This window comes from Culex quinquefasciatus, chromosome 3, assembly GCF_015732765.1.
Source record: "Culex quinquefasciatus strain JHB chromosome 3, VPISU_Cqui_1.0_pri_paternal, whole genome shotgun sequence".
In the NCBI taxonomy this organism is placed as follows: domain Eukaryota; kingdom Metazoa; phylum Arthropoda; class Insecta; order Diptera; family Culicidae; genus Culex; species Culex quinquefasciatus.
In genome coordinates, this window is record NC_051863.1 from 26,507,993 (window position 1) to 26,526,819 (window position 18,827).

The window sequence follows — 18,827 nt, forward strand, 5'->3', positions numbered from 1 at the left end:
GAAAGGGATTATGATGTTAAAAAACTGCTGAAACGAGCTAAAAACTGTAATGAACTTCATGGTCGGGTCTGATCGCCACGAAAAAGTAGTATAGAGGGTTGCCATTTTCTTCAAAAGTGATTTCTGTATATTCTTGACAAAAAGTCTGCAGGTATTTTGTTTTTTTTATTCATAACTTATTTTTATTATGACCTCTTAGGTGACACTCTCACTCATTTCTTTAATTAACAAATAAAGCAGTATTTATAGCTTAAATTTTTATTAACAAAGCTAAACCGAACGTTGTAAGCTGGTTCAAATGGGTTTAACAATATTTATTTTGCTCAACCCTCTACAACCTAACCCCGCCTTTAGTCGGGATTCGATCTGAAAATTCACCAAAAATCAGTTTTCAACCAATTTTTGATCTTTTAAAAGCATGGAAAGAAAAACTCTTTCAATTTTGAAAAACTTTAGGGTTGAAAGATTAACTTGTTTTATGTTACTTTGCCAATATTTTAAAAAATTTCGTTTTTACAGGGCTCAACTTTGGGTGTGTTTTTAACTAACATTTTTTAATATTTTAAGTGAAAAGAAGTATGTAGTAATTTTTCTAGTGTCCCATACTACGCCTATACGCATTTTTTTTACAAAAAAAAAATCCTCAAAATTATTATTATTGCCATATGGGTATCAAATGATCGGTATTTTTTTATACATTTCGATTAAAATAACTTTTTTTAAATAATCAAAATTTTCACAAAACTTGATTTTTTTGAAAGAATACTCAAAATTTCAGTTTTTTTACAATATGGGCATTTAGTAAAAAATAACACAAGTTTATGAAAATACTCAACATTTTCACAATACGACGTATTTTCGAAAGAATACTCAAAATCTAGTTTTTAACAAAAAAAATCAGATCCCTATTTTTCATACATTTTGAAAATAATAAAACAGGTTTTTGGAAATACTCAAAGTTTTCACCAAACAACAAAAAAAAAAATACTTAAAAAAATCTAAATTTAAAAAATGATCAGAATTTTTTCTAACATTTCGAAAGTTATAACGGTTATTTGATACCAATATTGTAGAAACATTTTTAGTGATTTTATCGAAAATACGTGGTTTTGTGATCTTTTTAAGTATTTTCAAAAATAATTATTTATATTTTACCCACACAACAAAAAACCTAAATTTTGATTATTCTTTCGAAAAAATTCCATAAATTTCAAAAATAAAAATAACTGTTTCTATAATTTAAAAAAAAGTCACAAAACCACGAATTTTCGGAAAAAATTCTGTGATTTTTTTTATTTGAAAAAATATGGTTATGACAAAGAAGTTTTGCAAAAAAAAAATTCTAAAAATTGTTATTACATTCGATATGTATGAAAAAATCCCAATTATTTGAAACCAATGGAGCAATTCTCTACCAAAACCGGAAATGGATTTTATTTGTATTTTTTGATTTGGCTCAAACTTTGTGGGGGCCTTCCCTATGACCAAAGAAGCCATTTTGCATCATTAGTTTGTCCATATAAATTTCCATACAAATTTGGCAGCTGTTCATACAAAAATGGTACGTATATATTCGAAAATCTGTAACTTTTGAAGGAATTTTTGATCAATTTGGTGTCTTCGGCAAAGTTGTAGGTATTGTTAAGGACTATTTAGAAAAAATAGGTACACGGAAAAAAATTCCCGATCTTTTATTAACTTTTTTCACAAAAACTCAAATTCCCAAAATACGTATTTTTGATTTTCGAGATTTTTGATATGTTTTAGGGACTAAAATCCGCAACTTTTGAGCTATAGAAACATGGTCAAAAAATCTGCCGCCGAGTTATGATTTTTTGAAAAACTGGTGATTTTTGGAAAAAATCGAAATTTCATACATAAAATTTTTTTGACCTCATTTTTTTAAGCAAAATTGAATTTGCAATCGAAAAGTACTTTACAGATTTTTTGATAAAGGGCTCCGTTTTCAAGATATAGCCACCAAAAGTTTGATTTTAGCGAAATATTTGCAGTTTTTCAATTTTTAAAAATAGTGACCATGAGTGACCATTTCTAAAAATATATTTTTTGAAAAGTTCAGAAAATTTTCTATAAAATTGTCTAAGAGACATTGAAGATTGGACCTCTGGTTGCTGAGATACAGCGGCTTAAAGAAAAAGAAACACGAAAATTGAAGTTTTCTAAGTCTCACCCAAACAGCCCACCATTTTCTAATGACGATATCTCAGCAATTAATGGTCCGATTTTCAATGTTCATACATGAAACATTCGTGAAATTTTTCGATCTTTTCGAAAAAAATATTTTGAAAAAAATTAAATCAAGACTAACATTATAAAAGGGCCAAACTTTGAATATTATGCCCATTAAAAATGCTATTATTGATTTAATTTTTTTCAAAATATTTTTTTCGAAGAGATCGGAAAATTTCACGAATGTTTCATGTATGAACATTGAAAATCGGACCATTAATTGCTGAGATATCGTCATTAGAAAATGGTGGGCTGTTTGGGTGAGACTTAGAAAACTTCAATTTTCGTGTTTTTTTTTCTTTAAGCCGCTGTATCTCAGCAACCAGAGGTCCAATCTTCAATGTCTCTTAGACAATTTTATAGCAAATTTTCTGAACTTTTTAAAAAATATATTTTTAGAAATGGTCACTCATGGTCACTATTTTTAAAAATTGAAAAACTGCAAATATTTCGCTAAAATCAAACTTTTGGTGGCTATATCTTGAAAACGGAGCCCTTTATCAAAAATCTGTAAAGTACTTTTCGATTGCAAATTCAAAAAAATGAGGTCAAAAAATTTTATGTATGAAATTTCGATTTTTCCAAAATCACCAGTTTTTCAAAAATCATAACTCGGCGGCAGATTTTGACCATGTTTCTCTATAGCTCAAAAGTTGCGGATTTTAGTCCCTAAAACATATCAAAAATCTCGAAAATCAAAAATACGTATTTTGGGAATTTGAGTTTTTGTGAAAAAGTTAATAAAAAATCGGGAATTTTTTTCCGTGTACCTATTTTTTCTAAATAGTCCTTAACAATACCTACAACTTTGCCGAAGACACCAAATTGATCAAAAATTCCTTCAAAAGTTACAGATTTTCGAATATATACGTACCATTTTGTATGAACAGCTGCCAAATTTGTATGGAAATTTATATGGACAAACTAATGATGCAAAATGGCTTCTTTGGTCATAGGGAAGGCCCCCACAAAGTTTGAGCCAAATCAAAAAATACAAAAAATAAAAATGGTCGAAATCGGCCGGTTTTGTAGAGAATTGCTCAATGATGTAAAAAAACTGTAATTTTGGGTATTTTTTGCAAATACGTAGTTTTGTGAAAATTTTATGTATTTAAAAAAACGTATTATTACTTTCGAAATGCATGAAAAAATACCGATCATTTGATACCAATATGGCAAAATCTGAAATTTTGAGTATTTTTTTTCAAAAATACGCAGTTTTTTGAAAATTCTGAATATTAAAAAAAATAGTTTCTGCCGAGGTTTATGCTTTGAAATGTATGAAAAAATCCCAACCGTTGGATACTCATGTTTTAAAAAACTTGAATTTTTAGGACTTTTTTTTTTCAAAAAAAACATAGTTTGTTGATTTTTTTGATAGGCCATTGCAAATATTTTTTGAAGTTTATGTCTCTCGGTTCTGACCAAAGTCGAGGGGGGAGGGTAAAAAAAATAAAAAGAAAAAAAAATAAATAACAAGCCTAGGTTTCAACATTTGAATGAAAAAGAGTTTTAAAATGCATTTCACAGGCGTACATTTGCTTTCCAATAATTAGTTTTGAAAATATCGAAGAATTGAAGGAATTCTTTCTTCGCAAAAAAAAAACTTTTCGTTGGACTGTACATTGGTATTTCACGAAAATTTAAAATGTTTTCAAAGGAGTTCAAACATGCTGAATATAATTATAAACGCGGGAAAATGCAGTTTAACTGGTTTTCAGTTGGTTAAACTTTAAAATTCATTAAAATTTTGAAGTTTTTCGAAAAAATATTTTTTTGCCCCCTGATTATTCAGCCCAACTTTGAAGGGAGGGGGGGGAGGGGCGCCATAAACTTTGAAAAAAAAAATGTTTGAAAAAATATTTTTTCGAAAAACATTGCATTGTGAAATACAAAAAAATAAAAAAAATACGTATTTTGTAAAAAATTTCATGAAATTTTAACTGAAATGGATAGCTGACATCATCCCGATTCCAAAACACATTTTTTTAAGTTTTGATGATTTTTCATAGGATTATAGTCAATGTCTCCCATATAGCCCAAATCCCATAAGCTCTATGCTTCAGTTAAGCACTGGGCCGTACTTAACCGAGGCAGCTGAACGAATCAAAACCGGGGCATGACTGTACTACCAAAAACAAAAATAAGCTAAACTAGATGAATGAAAAATAAGATACTAAAAATAAAACATGAACAATATAAAACAAGAGAAGCAAAGTTAGAACAAACGTTGCTCAAAATAACCTCGTGAACACGGGATAAAAAAAAAAGATCCGAAAAAATTGGGCAGTAGAGGGTTGAGGGATACAAAGAAATAATATTTTTTACGGATATCACAAATTATTTTCAGTTGATGAAACTTCTTTTTCCATAAAAATTCCATACGGTAAACCAATCTTTTTGCTGACCTTCTGCTTTGAGCTCGAACAGACTCTGATTCGATCTACGGCCGGCCAACTCTAGTCGACTTCGACTCCACATATTTTTAAATGTTTCAAGAGATAGTCAGCTATTGTTTTGAAAAATAAGATTATTAAAATACTCATTTAGTGTCATGTTTTTCTCAAGGAAAATAAGTTCGAATCACAAAACGGAAAAAAGATTCTAGGTTTCAAGTTATTATTTGTTATTGAAAAATAAATCAAAAAATATCTCCAGTTTTGAAGGCATTTTCAGGAGAACTGTTTTGTAAGTAAGTTTGGATGTATTAACTTAACCTCAAATTTACATTTAATTTATTAAATGCTTATAAATTCAAATATAGTTATTTATATAGTTATTTTTTGAATGAATCATTCAAAGAAACCACAGCACAGTGACTGTCAAAGTCACCTTGTTTTTTATACTAACAATTTTAATCGAAACTTTTTTTTAAAGCTGCATTGATGATTGTCTTTTCAATTTTAAAATTGTCTATACATTTAGAAGTAGGCGCGCGATACTTTTTGAATCTTAAACTAAAACGAAACTTTATGAATGATCGTGCGCCTCCATCAAAATATATGAAAATAATGTAAAATTGGATAAAAAAAACAAAAATCCACTGGTAATTTTTTTCTAGGTCATAGATAGGTATCAAACAGACTTCTTAAGTTACCTTTCCAAGAAGACTTTTTTAGGTATATTGACGTGGGACAAACAGTATGAGAAAATTCTTACCAGTTGATTAATATTTAGATTATTTTTTTTGTTTTTCAAATAATATTTGAAAATAAATTAAAATCCCATACATTTTTAATTAGGTCCTTTTTGGTACTGAAATCTTGAGATTTGTTCAAAGATAATTTGTAACGAAATCAACATAGTTTGCCTTTAGTGCAATTTAGTTGAGAAATAGTAAACACTCCGACTCCGACTCCGACTCCACAGCCCGGCTTCTAAGGGAGCGTCCATAAAGGGATGGTTGTCGAAACAAAAGTTTAAAAATAAATAAAAATCAGTTTATGGCAAGTTTTATGTTGTATATCATGAAGTAAAAAATACGACAATCTAATTTTATGGTAAGCGTGGTTGCCTCTCACCCAGTCGGCCTGGGTTCGATCCCAGAAGGTCCCGGTGGCAAATTTTGAGACGAGATTTGTATGATCACGCCTTCCTCGGTGGAGTCGCTGGTAGGCAGTTGGACTCACAATCCAAAGGTCGTCAGTTCGAATCCCGTGATGGATGGAAGCTAAGGTGTAAAAAGAGGTTTGCAGTTGCCTCAACAATCAAGCCTTCGAACGCCAAGGCAATGTTGAAGAGCGAATAATTTGTTTTTTTTTTATTTGAATTTAATGTCATCGTACTCTGACCAAACCTGGACACTTTGGAACCGTTTCCGGGGATACTCTCATAATTTAAAAAAACAAAATTACGAATTTGATTTTGTGAATTTTGGTAAATTGAATTTGCTAGAATATCTGCAAGATATGTAATCAACAGCCGGAAAAGATTTTTCAAAGCAAAAAGAATCGAAGGGACCGTCGAGACCGTCAAGCAAGAGAAAATATCGAGGAATGAAGAAAATCGAAGAATGCTGTTTGAAGGGACTGAAGACAGATGAAGCTACATTGAAATTGAGTATGTAGATCGACATTCAGAAGGTCAACTGTTTGTTTCACAAATATTTGTATTTGGTTTACGATAATTTTAATTATTTCTTCGAAAAAAAAAGAAATTAATGGATGAACTGTGACGAAAGCAAACAAACATTTTCAACAAAAACACCACCTCAGAATCGCCGTTCCACCTTCATAAATCTCGCCCAACCCGACCAACCGCCACAGTCGCTGCAGGATGCACTTCCTCAAAAGATCGCTCCCACCGAACCAGCAGTTCCTGACGTTCGGGCTGCGCGCCCTGCGGCTGATTGGCCTCTGGGGTCCCGATCGGCGCCAAATCTTCCGCTACTATCTGCTGGTTCTGGCCGAGCTGGTGCTGCTGGTAGGACCGAAGATCATCTTCGGCTCCGGCCAGGACGGGTTCGAATCGTTCGTTCGGAACAGCGCGGAGTTGATTTTCCTGATTGAGGTGATGATTTCGATCGGCATTTTCGCCTCTCGGCGAAGGTCGTTCGAACGGTTGGTTGAGGTGTTGGATCAGACTCTGCAGCGAAAGTGGCCTGATTCGTTGCGGGACGAGATTGGACAGTTCAACAGGAAGGTGGAACTTTTTGCGAGGGTGTACGCGGCCTATCTCTTTGGGATGCTCGTGTTTTTCTGTGTTTTCCCGGTGATATCAACGTTCTACAAGGTGGTGTTTGTGGCTGAAGAAGAAAGAAGCGACTTCTTGTTGATCATCTACGTGAAGTACGAGCTGATTATAATATCGATGAAAATAAGTGTTTTACTCACTACTCTTACTTCATTTACACAGATTTTTTGGACTCGACATCGAGCGTAATGTTCATCATTACATGATCTACATCTTGAGTATGATTTGCCCCATTAGTGCATCGGCCTATCAAAGCTCCATCAAAATGATCGTCATCCTGGCCGTCATCCAGTACGGGGCTAAGCTGTTTGACTTGGTTGCTAAACGTGTTACGGTGCTGGAACTCATCAAATCGGACCAGGAACGCCACGACGAATTGCGAGAGATCATAAAGCTGCACAATTTGGCTCTGGAGTACGTTGAACATCTGGAAGAGACCGTTTGCTTCATTATGATCAACCAAATTCTAAGTTGTATGTTGATTTCGTGCCTCATGATGTTCTACATAACAACTGTAATAACCCGACGTTATTTGTTATGATTTTAAAACAATTGATTCTAAACGACTATTTCCAGAACTTTGGGCCAAATGTTGCAACTGTGGTGCAGCTGTTTATGGTTCTGGTAGGCGAGATGATTGTCTACTGCTTCAACGGAACAATGCTGATTGAAAAGGTACATTTCTTCGTAGCATTGCTCTCAATTTATTACACTTCAATTTCTACTCAGGCAACGAGCGTGGTGGATGCCCTGTTCTACTATCCCTGGTACAAGGAACCCATTTGGGTGCAAAAGGTTTTCCTCAGAATGATCCAACGTGGTCAGCGTCCCACGGGCATAACGGCGGCCAAGTTCTACTACGTCGACGTGAACCGGCTCGGAGTGGTGTTCCAGGCGTCGTACTCTTACTATTTGATACTGAAAAACAGCTTTTAGAGACGAAATGAAAATCTAATGATGACGATTGCACGTTTTACAGCACTACACAATTTATTTCACCTCGTTGATCGAAGTTGCATCAACGTCTTTAAAAGGAAGCTCAATTTAGAAAAAAATAACTTTCCAAAAAAAATATTTTGAGCACCTTTTATAAAACACAAATCCCTCACAAATTCGATACTACACAAAGTTTAATAAATACCTTGAAGCAAATCAAACAAAAAAAATATTTTCTGAATGCATAATATCCAGCCGAATAATTACGTCATCATTCCATGGAGCCGCACGTTGTCTCAAGCTGAGCTACGAAATCTCCCCTTTTTCCCAGCACGCAGAGTCAACTAACGGCCCGAAATGTCTCACATTTTCGCGTGTAAATTGCGCGTAATAACCTTCGTCGGCGTTCGCCGTGATCCACTTTATCTACGCCATAAGCTTTTTCGAGAACACATTAAATTTTCGTTGATCAAAATGCGTCTGATGGAGTTCACGTGGAGTAGGTACTTGAGGGCGCGTACGCGGAGAAGGATTTGCAGCAAAGTGAAATTGAACGAACGTAATTTATCACTGCCTTGCTGGCACACGTGAACGCAGACTTGGTACACCGGAAGTTGCGAGCACGGTGGAAATTGAAAAATGCTTTAGCTATTTTTTCTACTGTAAAAGGACCTAATGAACCATAACTGTCGATTTTTTTTCGTGGCACAATCGATTATCGGTGCAAAGGTGTTTCTCACCTGGAAGCAAAAAAGCGTAAGCGGTGAAAATAACGTTCCAATATTGGAAACGGTTCCAGTCTTGTAGCGTAAGGTGGAACTCATCGATAAACGGCCAACTGTAAAAGAAATGACTGGTTTCATCTGCTTTGTGAAGCATTTTCCTTAAATTAACCGTTAACAGTGAAACGTCTGTATAGCCCCTCTTCGCATAAAGGTCCCTTCTTCACAAAATCTTAACACGTAACTTTATAGGTAAGACAAATTAGCTTTGCCTTTTTCTCTGTGTAACTTGCTAACATCCCGTGTTGGAATATTGTAACCGGATGAGAGTCTAGTGCTATCATACGTTTAATTACAGTTAAACAGCAAGATAAGCGTTGTGCAGCCATCCGGAATTGTGCGACCTTTATTGCTAATGCTAATGCTAATGCTAATGCTAATGTAACTTGCTAACATCTTTAAACATCTTTGAGAAGTTCATCAGGAAGAATGATAACTTTGTCTAATTTAATGACATTTTCAAAACATAAAATTGAATAGTTCATAAGGCGAACTAGGCCCAGTGAAAAATATAATTTAACTCAAAAATTACAAACTCCTCGTCACACTCTTCACTCCACGTCCTCGTCACTGCGAAGTATGTCGGCTAACATATCGAACGGCCAGTCAAAAAAACATGCTAGAATTCACATGACAATAAAGCTTTTGCTAGAAAAAGATAGCAGATCTGATGCAAACAAACTCGCAGCTGCCATGTAAACATACTTTGAATTTTGGTAAATTAACAAACATTTAAAATTGTATCAAGGGGAGATTAAAGATATCTGGAGTTTGCTATGAATACAAAGAGACGAGTTGTTCCTTTTAGTTCCTTTTAGGGCAAAAATGGCCAAAACGACCTAAATGAAAATAAGGATCATATCGACTAAAATGGCTTAACGACCCAATGAACAAAAAGACCAAAATTAACAAACCAAGCCAGATGACCTACATGAAAAAATCGACCAAAACGAATAAAACGATCAAAACGACCAAATCGACCCAAATGGCCAAAACGACCAATATGAAAAAGTCAACCTAAACATCCAAAACGGTTAAAACGATCAAAATTACCAAAACGATCGAATGATCTAATCGACTAAAATGGCCAAAGTGACACAAATGACCAAAATGATCAGACTGCCCACCATTGAAAAAACGGCTAATATCCACTTTCGGCAAAAACGAGATAATCGCACCAGGCGGTAGAGGATGTTCCAACGCATCTCCTGGAACTTGAATTTCACTGAAATAGTGTTTAGACTTAGCTGCCGATGCGAAAAACCAAACGGCTAATATGCCACTCTTATGGGAAATTGCCTTGACGGAGATTTTGTGACAAACACTAAAACGCGTTTTTCTCGGAATACTTGATTTGGCATAATAGCCGAATTTTCAAATATGGGCAGTAAAACGACCAAAATGATCAAATCGACCCAAATGACCAAAACGACCAATATGAAAAAGTCAATCTAAACATCCAAAAAGGTTAAAACGATCAAAATTACCAAAACGATCGAATGATTAAATCGACTAAAATGGCCAAAGCGACACAAATGACCAAAATGATCAAATCGATCAAAATTACCAAATCGACCAAAATTAAAATTAAGACCAAAATGACCATGAAAGCTCAATGACCCAAATTGCCAAAACAACCAAAATGACCTATATGAAAAAACGACCAAAATATCCAAAACGATCAAAACGACTTGAACGCCAAAATTGTCAAAATGACTAAAACAGGCCTGCCCAACGTCCGGCCCACGGGCCGGATTTGACCCGGAAGCCATTTCATCCGACCCGCGACGGCTTTTTAAAATATTTCTATGACCGGCCCTTTAGGCTGTTCATGAAGTATTAAATAAATAAAATTATTGTCTGAATTAAAAAATAAGCTTGAGATCAAATTTAAACAAATTATAATAAACATTCTTCAAGTTTGAATTTAATTTTTATAACTTTTTTATTAATATTATTTAACTGAAAAAAAAAAACAAAAATATCCATTTCGTAAAATTGTTAAATTTATGAAAAAACTTGGATTGCTGTCTTAAAATTTACAAAAAGAGACTAAATGTTTTATCTTTCATTTTTGACTGTGTTTACTTCAATTTGAAGTTTTTTTTTCTATTTTCTTTTTTTTTAAATAAATAAGTAAGCAAAACTAATGCATTTTTCCAGAACAACTTTTTAGTGATAACGTTTTTAAAAAAAAAAACTTAAAAATCAAATTATTCATACTGAAAATAGATCGCTGGATTTTTTTTAAATGTTGAAAAATGTATCCAAAACTTCAAAAACTTGCAACGATCATTGAAATTTGAATGTTTTTTTTTTAAATTTATTAAGGTATTTCATTGAAATCGTCAAAAACAATATCTATACAATTTTAAACAAGCAAAAATAAAAATAAGTCAAGTGAAAAAAATTTTGAATGTAATCTTTGTTTTTGATTTTTAAAATCAAGATAAATGAATTATGTTTGCAACACTGGTTCTTTTATGTATTTGCTTTAAAAGAACCCAATCACAAGAAAATTGAAAAAAAATGTGTTTACTTCTTAACTTTTATCAAATATTGAATCCGGCCCGCCACTGCTTCAAAAAAAAACAGATCTGGCCCGCAGGGCCAAAAGGATGGGAACCCCTGGACTAAAACATCCAAAATGGTCAAATCAACCAAAATGACCAAATCGACTAAAATATCCAAAACGATTAAAAAGATCAAAACGACCAAAACAACCAAATCGACCCAAACCGCCAAAACGACAAAAACGATCAAAACAAGCAAAATGTCCAACTCTGGAGTTTTTTTAAATCTAATAAACGTATGAAAGGCAATAACTGATAGGACCTTTAAAAATCTGTAAAATTCGACTAAAATGTCCAAATCGATTAAAACAATCAAAACGACCAAAATTCCCAAATAACATTTTTAAACCAACTAGCCACCACCTAGTTTTATTAAAGTTTTATGGTAGCATCTTGATTGCTTGTAAGTTTTATGTTGGCTTTCACTGCGACCAATAAGCATGAGCTGATTTAAAGGTTCTAAGAAGGTGTTATGCCTGAAAGTTTTAAGAGAGCCTTGAAAATCCATTAATAATGTCATGCCTAATGGTTTTATCTCATGCAACCAAGGATGTTGTAGCTGGCAATTGCCTTAAGGCATGCAAAAAGCTTGCTTAAAACCATAAGCTCCTAAAAAAGCATTTAACGCGGCTAAATAGCAATCCATAAATACGCGTGGTTGGATTGATTTTAATTGACCGCCATCTTGGCAGAATAAAATGAAAAAGCAATAAATTTGACTAGCACTTGATGAAAAAAAACTAACTTAATCCACCTATGTGGTTGGTGCCTTCCTCACTTTTTTCCAAAAATGGGTTTAGACACAAATTTCGTCTAATTTCGTTAAGTTTCGGAATACAAAAAAACACACATATTACTCAAGGGCTCATAAGTGGCATCTTAGGTGGTCATAGCTTGAGGCAGGGTTACCTGATCTTCAATATTTTAGACTCGTTGGTGAGGTCTTTCGATTACCTAACCAACGATGGGTCGGATGATGGATCCGGACATTGTTTACATACATTTAAGTGAGATCCGGCTACAAAAAAGTACATAAATATCACTAAAGTTGTCAGAACTCGAGACAGGGTTGCCAGATCTTCAATGTTTTGGACTCGTTGGAAAGGTCTTTTAATTACCTATTCAACGATGTATATAATGATGATGTTTGGTTCAGTTTACTGCCATTTATTCAACTTCCAAAAATATGCGAAAACACATTTTTATTCATAACTTTTGAACTACTTATCGAAACTTCAAACAATTCAATAGCACCGTATGGGACCCTAAACCAAGTCGAATGAAACTGGTTTGGTCAAAATCGGTTCAGCCAGTGCTGAGAAAACTGCGTGACATTATTGGTCACATACACACACACACATACACACACACATACACACAGACATTTGTTCAGTTTTCGATTCTGAGTCGATATGTATGCATCATGGTGGGTTTTCGAGCTTTAAATAAAAAGTTCAATTTTAGAGCAGGATTATAGCCTTACCTCAGTGAGGAAGGCAAAACAGATTTGTGTTGAATTACTGACATAACTAGTATAACCATTGACATTCAAAATCTGTTTAACATTTTTTTTTTTTTTCAAGAATCAGCAATTTTTTCATTTAATTAAAAATTGTTATTACAAAAGAATTATTTTGTTGATTTTTTAGGCTCCATCTCCCCCACATTTATCGATAAAATTTTAACCACAGCTGAAATAAAGCAACCAACTGCGAGAAATATTCTATCTAATTATTATATTTACATCAAATACATATTATTTAATCATCGTCATTTTTGAAAACCATCTCCATTATATTCTTTGGCAAGACATAGTCTATTTTTTGCCAAATCTGTTTGGCATAAGACGTTTGACGACGTTTGAAATGTCATTTTTCAATAAATCCTAACTGAGTTTTAATATAGGTTTTATTATGGCTTTGAGGAGGTTGTTGAGATTTAATTTCAAAGCCTTGAACTCCGATGTACACCCAAAACTGGACATCGGCATACGAGAGGATAAAGAGCAAGATTCGGTAGTAAAATGGTACTGTGTGCGGACTGAGAGGATAAATCCCGAAATTACCGAGAGTACTTTACTCATGGGTTCATCTTCAAAAAAAAGTTCATCTATCAAAAAATTAAATGTACCGTTACCGAGACTCGAACCAAGACCTTCGGCATATTGTACCGTGCCTTTGCCGTATGGGCCACCATGGTTCGGTTACTAAGTGGCGGTCATTTGTCCATATAAGCCACTCAATAGGATGAACTGTTCCAATGAACGAATGAACACGCGAGAGGACTTTACTCTCGCAAAATAGCACTTTCCTCACGTTTCTTTTCGTGAGGACTATCCCCTCGTTCTTTAATTTTGGGTGTAGGTTTGATAAATAGGTCGTGACAACCTTTTGCGGAGGTCCTTTTGGGTTTTAACAGAGGTTTATCGGGGTTCTGGGGAGGCTGTTACGACTAAGTGGTTTTAATGTTGGTTTTGGCTGATAGGTTTTATAGCGGTTGTGACAGCTTAGATAAAGCCTAAAATGTTACTTGAGTGGCATAAAGTAGAACATTAAATAAGAAATTTTCTAAGGAATTTTATTTAAAAAATACATTTATTAAAATTCTCAATTGGTACCCTTTTTGCCTTCCTCACCTCAATGAGGAAAGGCTATAAAATCACTCAAAAAATGAACTTCTTTATTAGACCTCCCAGACCCACCTTCACGTATACCTATCGACTCAGAATCAAATGTCTATGCGTGTGTCTGGAGGTGAGTCCGTGCACCGAAAAATATGCACACGATTTCCTCCGGACTGGCTGAACCGATTTTTACTAATCGCATTGCTTGGGAACAGTGATTTGGCGGATTACTTACTGGATTTCGTCATGTTTATGCGATGATTACCCAATTCCAAGTTAATTAGCAATTGGCATTGTCCAATGCCACCAGAACTAGATTCTCAACACCATGACAGCCGTCCATTGCCGGCCACTACCACCACTCACCAGAGACAAGGATAGGGGATTTGGATTACGGGAATTATTGTTGCTCCACTTTTTCAACAGGATAAGGGAAAATCTCCGCGGAATTCTCAAACAAGTTTCGCTTGGAGTTGGATGGTTTTTGAGATGGCGAAAGGTCCCAAGTTCAAAAGCTTTGTGTGTTTTCATTTGTAACGAGCTGCGAGTTATGTCCGTTTTTAATAGTTCTGAAATTGAACATGCATTTGTTTTAAAATATAATATAAAAAGTTTAAAATTTTTCAAACAAAAATATTACAAAAAAACAAAAAAGTCGAGTCTTTTTCCTATCTATGGTCTCAAAAATTAATATTATATCTGCACGGAGAAAAAAGAGTTCCCAAAATCGTGAACAAGCGTTCATGAAAATGGGAACCACGAACAAAGTGTTCAAATTTCATGGTACGTTTTTCAAAATCGTACCATGGCATTTGAACACTTTGTTCGAGGTTCCCATTTTCATGAACGCTTGTTCACGATTTTGGGAACTCTTTTTTATCCGTGTGCCCCCCTGAATTTGATGGTAAATATTGAAACGCATTAGCCTTAGTGGTTAAGTGTTCTCTAGACAATTTAGCATTAACATTACTGTAAATCTAAGAATTGACCAAGAGATGGCCGCCCGTAAAAGATAGGATCTTTCGGAAGTTTTGATCTCTTTAGATTTTTCAGCCCAATTTTCCATAGTTTTTAGGTAATTGCTTAGAAAGCAAATAAAAAAATCAGTGAAATGACCAAAAATGTATAATAAAGTATAGGTAAATACAATGTTTTCTAACCCAGTTCCAGCTAACGACAGTCTTCCAAACAAAAGGTTTGACCACGTGTGAACCCCCCACAGCCATCGGGGGCTGGGTCGTCCCATTTGTCCATCATTTGTCTCCCCGGCAGGGGCAATCAATCTTCGTCTGGGGCTTTTCAACGTCCGGAGCACAGTTTTTCCCCGCGCTCACCTTATCGACAGTTTTTCACCCTCCACACACACACACTCTCTAAGAGGGAAAATGTTCGATTGATGTGTTCCTTCATGGTTCGGTCATTTGCTGAAAATTGAGCTTACCCTCAACCCCTTCTCGTCTCGCGGACGCAAAAAATGGCGCCAATTTGCACCATAATTGCTAATTAAGTGGAAAACAATTTCTCGCTTGGAAAGTATAGCCCATTAAAATCTCATTACTGTCGGGAAGCGCGTCACCGGACGGCAGTAGCTGGTTGATAATTGGACTTTTCGCAGATAATTTTCGCAAATATTTCAAATTGATTAACTGATTAACGCTTGCGGAAGGGTGGAACTAATTGACGAAAGTTCAATGTTTTCGCTGATTAATTCCGTCGAGCACTCTTGTTTCGTCAAATTCAATTATCTATAATCAAGCTTCTCCCTGAATTCAATTAACTAATCAAGAGGCAACTCTACAGAACTTACTTCAAGGTGTGGAAAGCAATCGTCCGAAGCTGGGGGGAAAAGTTTTCATCGGTTGTGAATTGGCAACACTCTTTTTTCCCCCGAGCTCTCCCGGTAGTTCAAGTGCGCTTAACCCTGAGGGAGGATTCCACGTGGAGTAAACTCGAATGCCACCTCTGCTTTTACAGGGAAAAGGAAAAGTTTTGCCTCTCTGTACCGATAGTCTGACGGTGACGATGGTCATTTGCGCCGGTTGTACTCTGCCCGAAGGTTACCAAAGTTTGGGTGAACGTGATGCGGAAAGTTTTGGATCATTCCCTTGGATGGGAGTGATTCGACGGTTTGATACTTTGGGGAGAGTACAGGGTGAGTAAATATCTCGAAGACCAGTTTTTGAAGAGTTTTTATTGAATGTTGAGCAATTGGTTTGAAGGCATTTATGATTGTAGTTTATGCTTCAAAATATTTGAGAAAAAAATAATTGAATGCATTTTAACAATAAAAGAATTTTAATATAAATTTGAAATATTTCTTTGGCGAGAAAACACACAGAAACAACTTTTCCAGAACCATCGATGATGATCAAGAATGCTTCAATGTCTACAACCCTTTCAATGTCACACTATGTAACGAACAAATATCCCATTATAGATGCTATCCCATCAGCCGTTGCGGGGTTGATGGCGTTGATAGCAGCCTCGAAAGGAGAGCTCAACAAATATGGTACAAAATGGCGCAAATTCAGTCACTTGGAGTGTTTTCCATCAATTCCATCCTGCTTTTCCTCAATTTCCGCGCGCGCACCGTTGTCGTTGCTCGCGACGCAATCCAGCACCGTCTTCAGGATCTTACCCCCTTGGAAGGTTGTTGGTCTGAACTGATATGCAACACGAAACATCAGATCCTGCTTGGTGAAAAGTGGGAAAAGGGTTTCCTTTTTAGCTTTTGCAATCCCTTGGCTTGAGGGGTTCAAATATTTTCAAACTTTTCCTGTTTTTTTACAGTTTTGTAATCCAGAAAACAAAAAAAAATATACCAACGCAGCGAAACTTGATTTGGTGACCAAAACATTTGAATTGTTAAAAGTTATGAAATGATTCTACTTTATATTTTTTCCCTTTGTATTTGCTTTTGTTTACAATTTTGCCCACCTAAGTGATAAGTAAACCGACCTACATAAGGATCTCATGGGTTACACACTAACTTTGTCACTTATTAAGGGTAATTAGTCACCTTCTGCACCAGTGAACAAAATTGAAAATTTTGCACTTAAAAATATCTTTTAGACTCCTTAATATTAATTTTAAGTTTGATCGATACAAAACAAAACTCCAAAAATTATCGTCATGATTCGAAATCCGGACACTTAGTAGCATATCATTATTGTTATAGCTGGCAAAAAATCATGTAATAAGGTGGAACAGTAGAAATATCATCAGGATGTATGTAGTATAAACAGTCAGTTTTAAGAGAATGCATGCAAATTATGTCTTTTCTGACAATTTTGGATCAAAATTTGAAAATTAAAATGACTTGTGTGCTTCGAATCCCGGACACTGATTAAAGCTGATACGAAATCCGGGCACTTTTGCTTCGAATTTCGGACACTCGATTTTGCCTTATAAATCGCACAAATTTGGACTGAAATGTTTAGTGAATGGCATTCTTTAGGTCTCAAATAAGCTGTTAACATCAACACAATTGATATTTTATAGAACAATTTGCTAGACTTAAAAGAAATCTTTGTTTGCCTTTGTTTCACATTTTTGGTAAACTTATAATTTTATCTTATTGTTTTGGTATTAACTACAGCTAGAGCGTCCAATTTTCCCGGGTTTTGAATTTCCCGGAAAACGGGAAAAATACTATTGGAATCCTGGGAACAGCAGTTTTTCGATAGCTTAAAATATCTTAAAAATTGTTTTATTGTTCTTTGTTGATCTCTGAATTTCCAGTGAACCTCAATTTTTAATTCAGTGTGATTCAAATTGAATAACTTCCTTATTAATATTTTTCTTTATTTTTTTAATATGACATGACCACAAAAGCATAAAAAATATCTTTGAAACTGTGTATAAAAACAAAAAAAACTAAATGATACCAGCCAATGTAATTCTTTTGATAACTTTAGGATTTCATGTTTGATAAAAAAAAATCATATTCTACAAATTATCTTCAAATCGCTACCGCAAACTGGATAAATCGGAACTTCAGGCTGAATAGATACAGGAGATTTTAGAGCAATAATTTGTTAAATAATTATTTTGTTTTGTTCCTGTTTTGACAAAACAATCAAAAAATTAAAACATTGTGCAAAACATTGGCTTAATCAGCTGTTTAAATTGTTTATTTTGTTGTGGCTCCAGATGGTAGTGTTTGATGAAAAAAATATGACTTTTTTTTAGTTTACAATCCAAGTCTTTCTGAAAATAATGAAAATAAAGTTTTTATAGAAAATATTTAAAGCGCTAGGCATTTTAAGGACCTGTATACTAATTTTAAAAAATTTCCCTAATAAGCCAAATTAATGTTGATAAATGCCGAATACAATTTCCATACAAATAAAATCTTTTTTCATGAAGCGTGGACAATCGCCAAATTTGTGGAATGCAATAGCTCCATTTCTGAATCTGTATCTTACCATGTTTATTTTTAATAAAACCAAAAAAAAAAACAAAATTTTAAGAATTTAAAAAAAAATAGGAATTTTAAAAAAATCAAAAATTGTAAAAAGTTTAAACATTTTAAGAATTTTAAGAATTTTAAGAATTTTAAGAATTTTAAGAATTTTAAGAATTTTAAGAATTTTAAGAATTTTAAGAATTTTAAGAATTTTAAGAATTTTAAGAATTTTAAGAATTTTAAGAATTTTAAGAATTTTAAGAATTTTAAGAATTTTAAGAATTTTAAGAATTTTAAGAATTTTAAGAATTTTAAGAATTTTAAGAATTTTAAGAATTTTAAGAATTTATAGAATTTTAAGAATTTTAAAATTTTTAAACATTTAAAGAAATTTAAGAAATTTAAGAATTTTAAGAATTTTAAGATTTTAAGAATTTTAAGAATTTTAAGAATTTTAAGAATTTTAAGAATTTTAAGAATTTTAAGAATTTTAAGAATTTTAAGAATTTTAAGAATTTTAAGAATTTTAAGAATTTTAAGAATTTTAAGAATTTTAAGAATTT

General features: G+C 33.9%; 1 protein-coding gene across 1 annotated transcript; it reads left to right on the forward strand.

Moving 5' to 3' along the window:
* Positions 1 to 6,525: 6,525 nt before the first annotated feature.
* On the forward strand, positions 6,526 to 7,997 carry LOC6045127. The gene is made up of 4 exons (XM_001862495.2): positions 6,526 to 7,037; positions 7,105 to 7,456; positions 7,519 to 7,617; positions 7,672 to 7,997. Exons 1-4 carry the CDS (start codon positions 6,526 to 6,528, stop codon positions 7,876 to 7,878), a joined length of 1,170 nt encoding a protein of 389 aa, XP_001862530.2. The 3' UTR covers positions 7,879 to 7,997.
* The last annotated feature ends 10,830 nt before the right edge of the window (positions 7,998 to 18,827 follow it).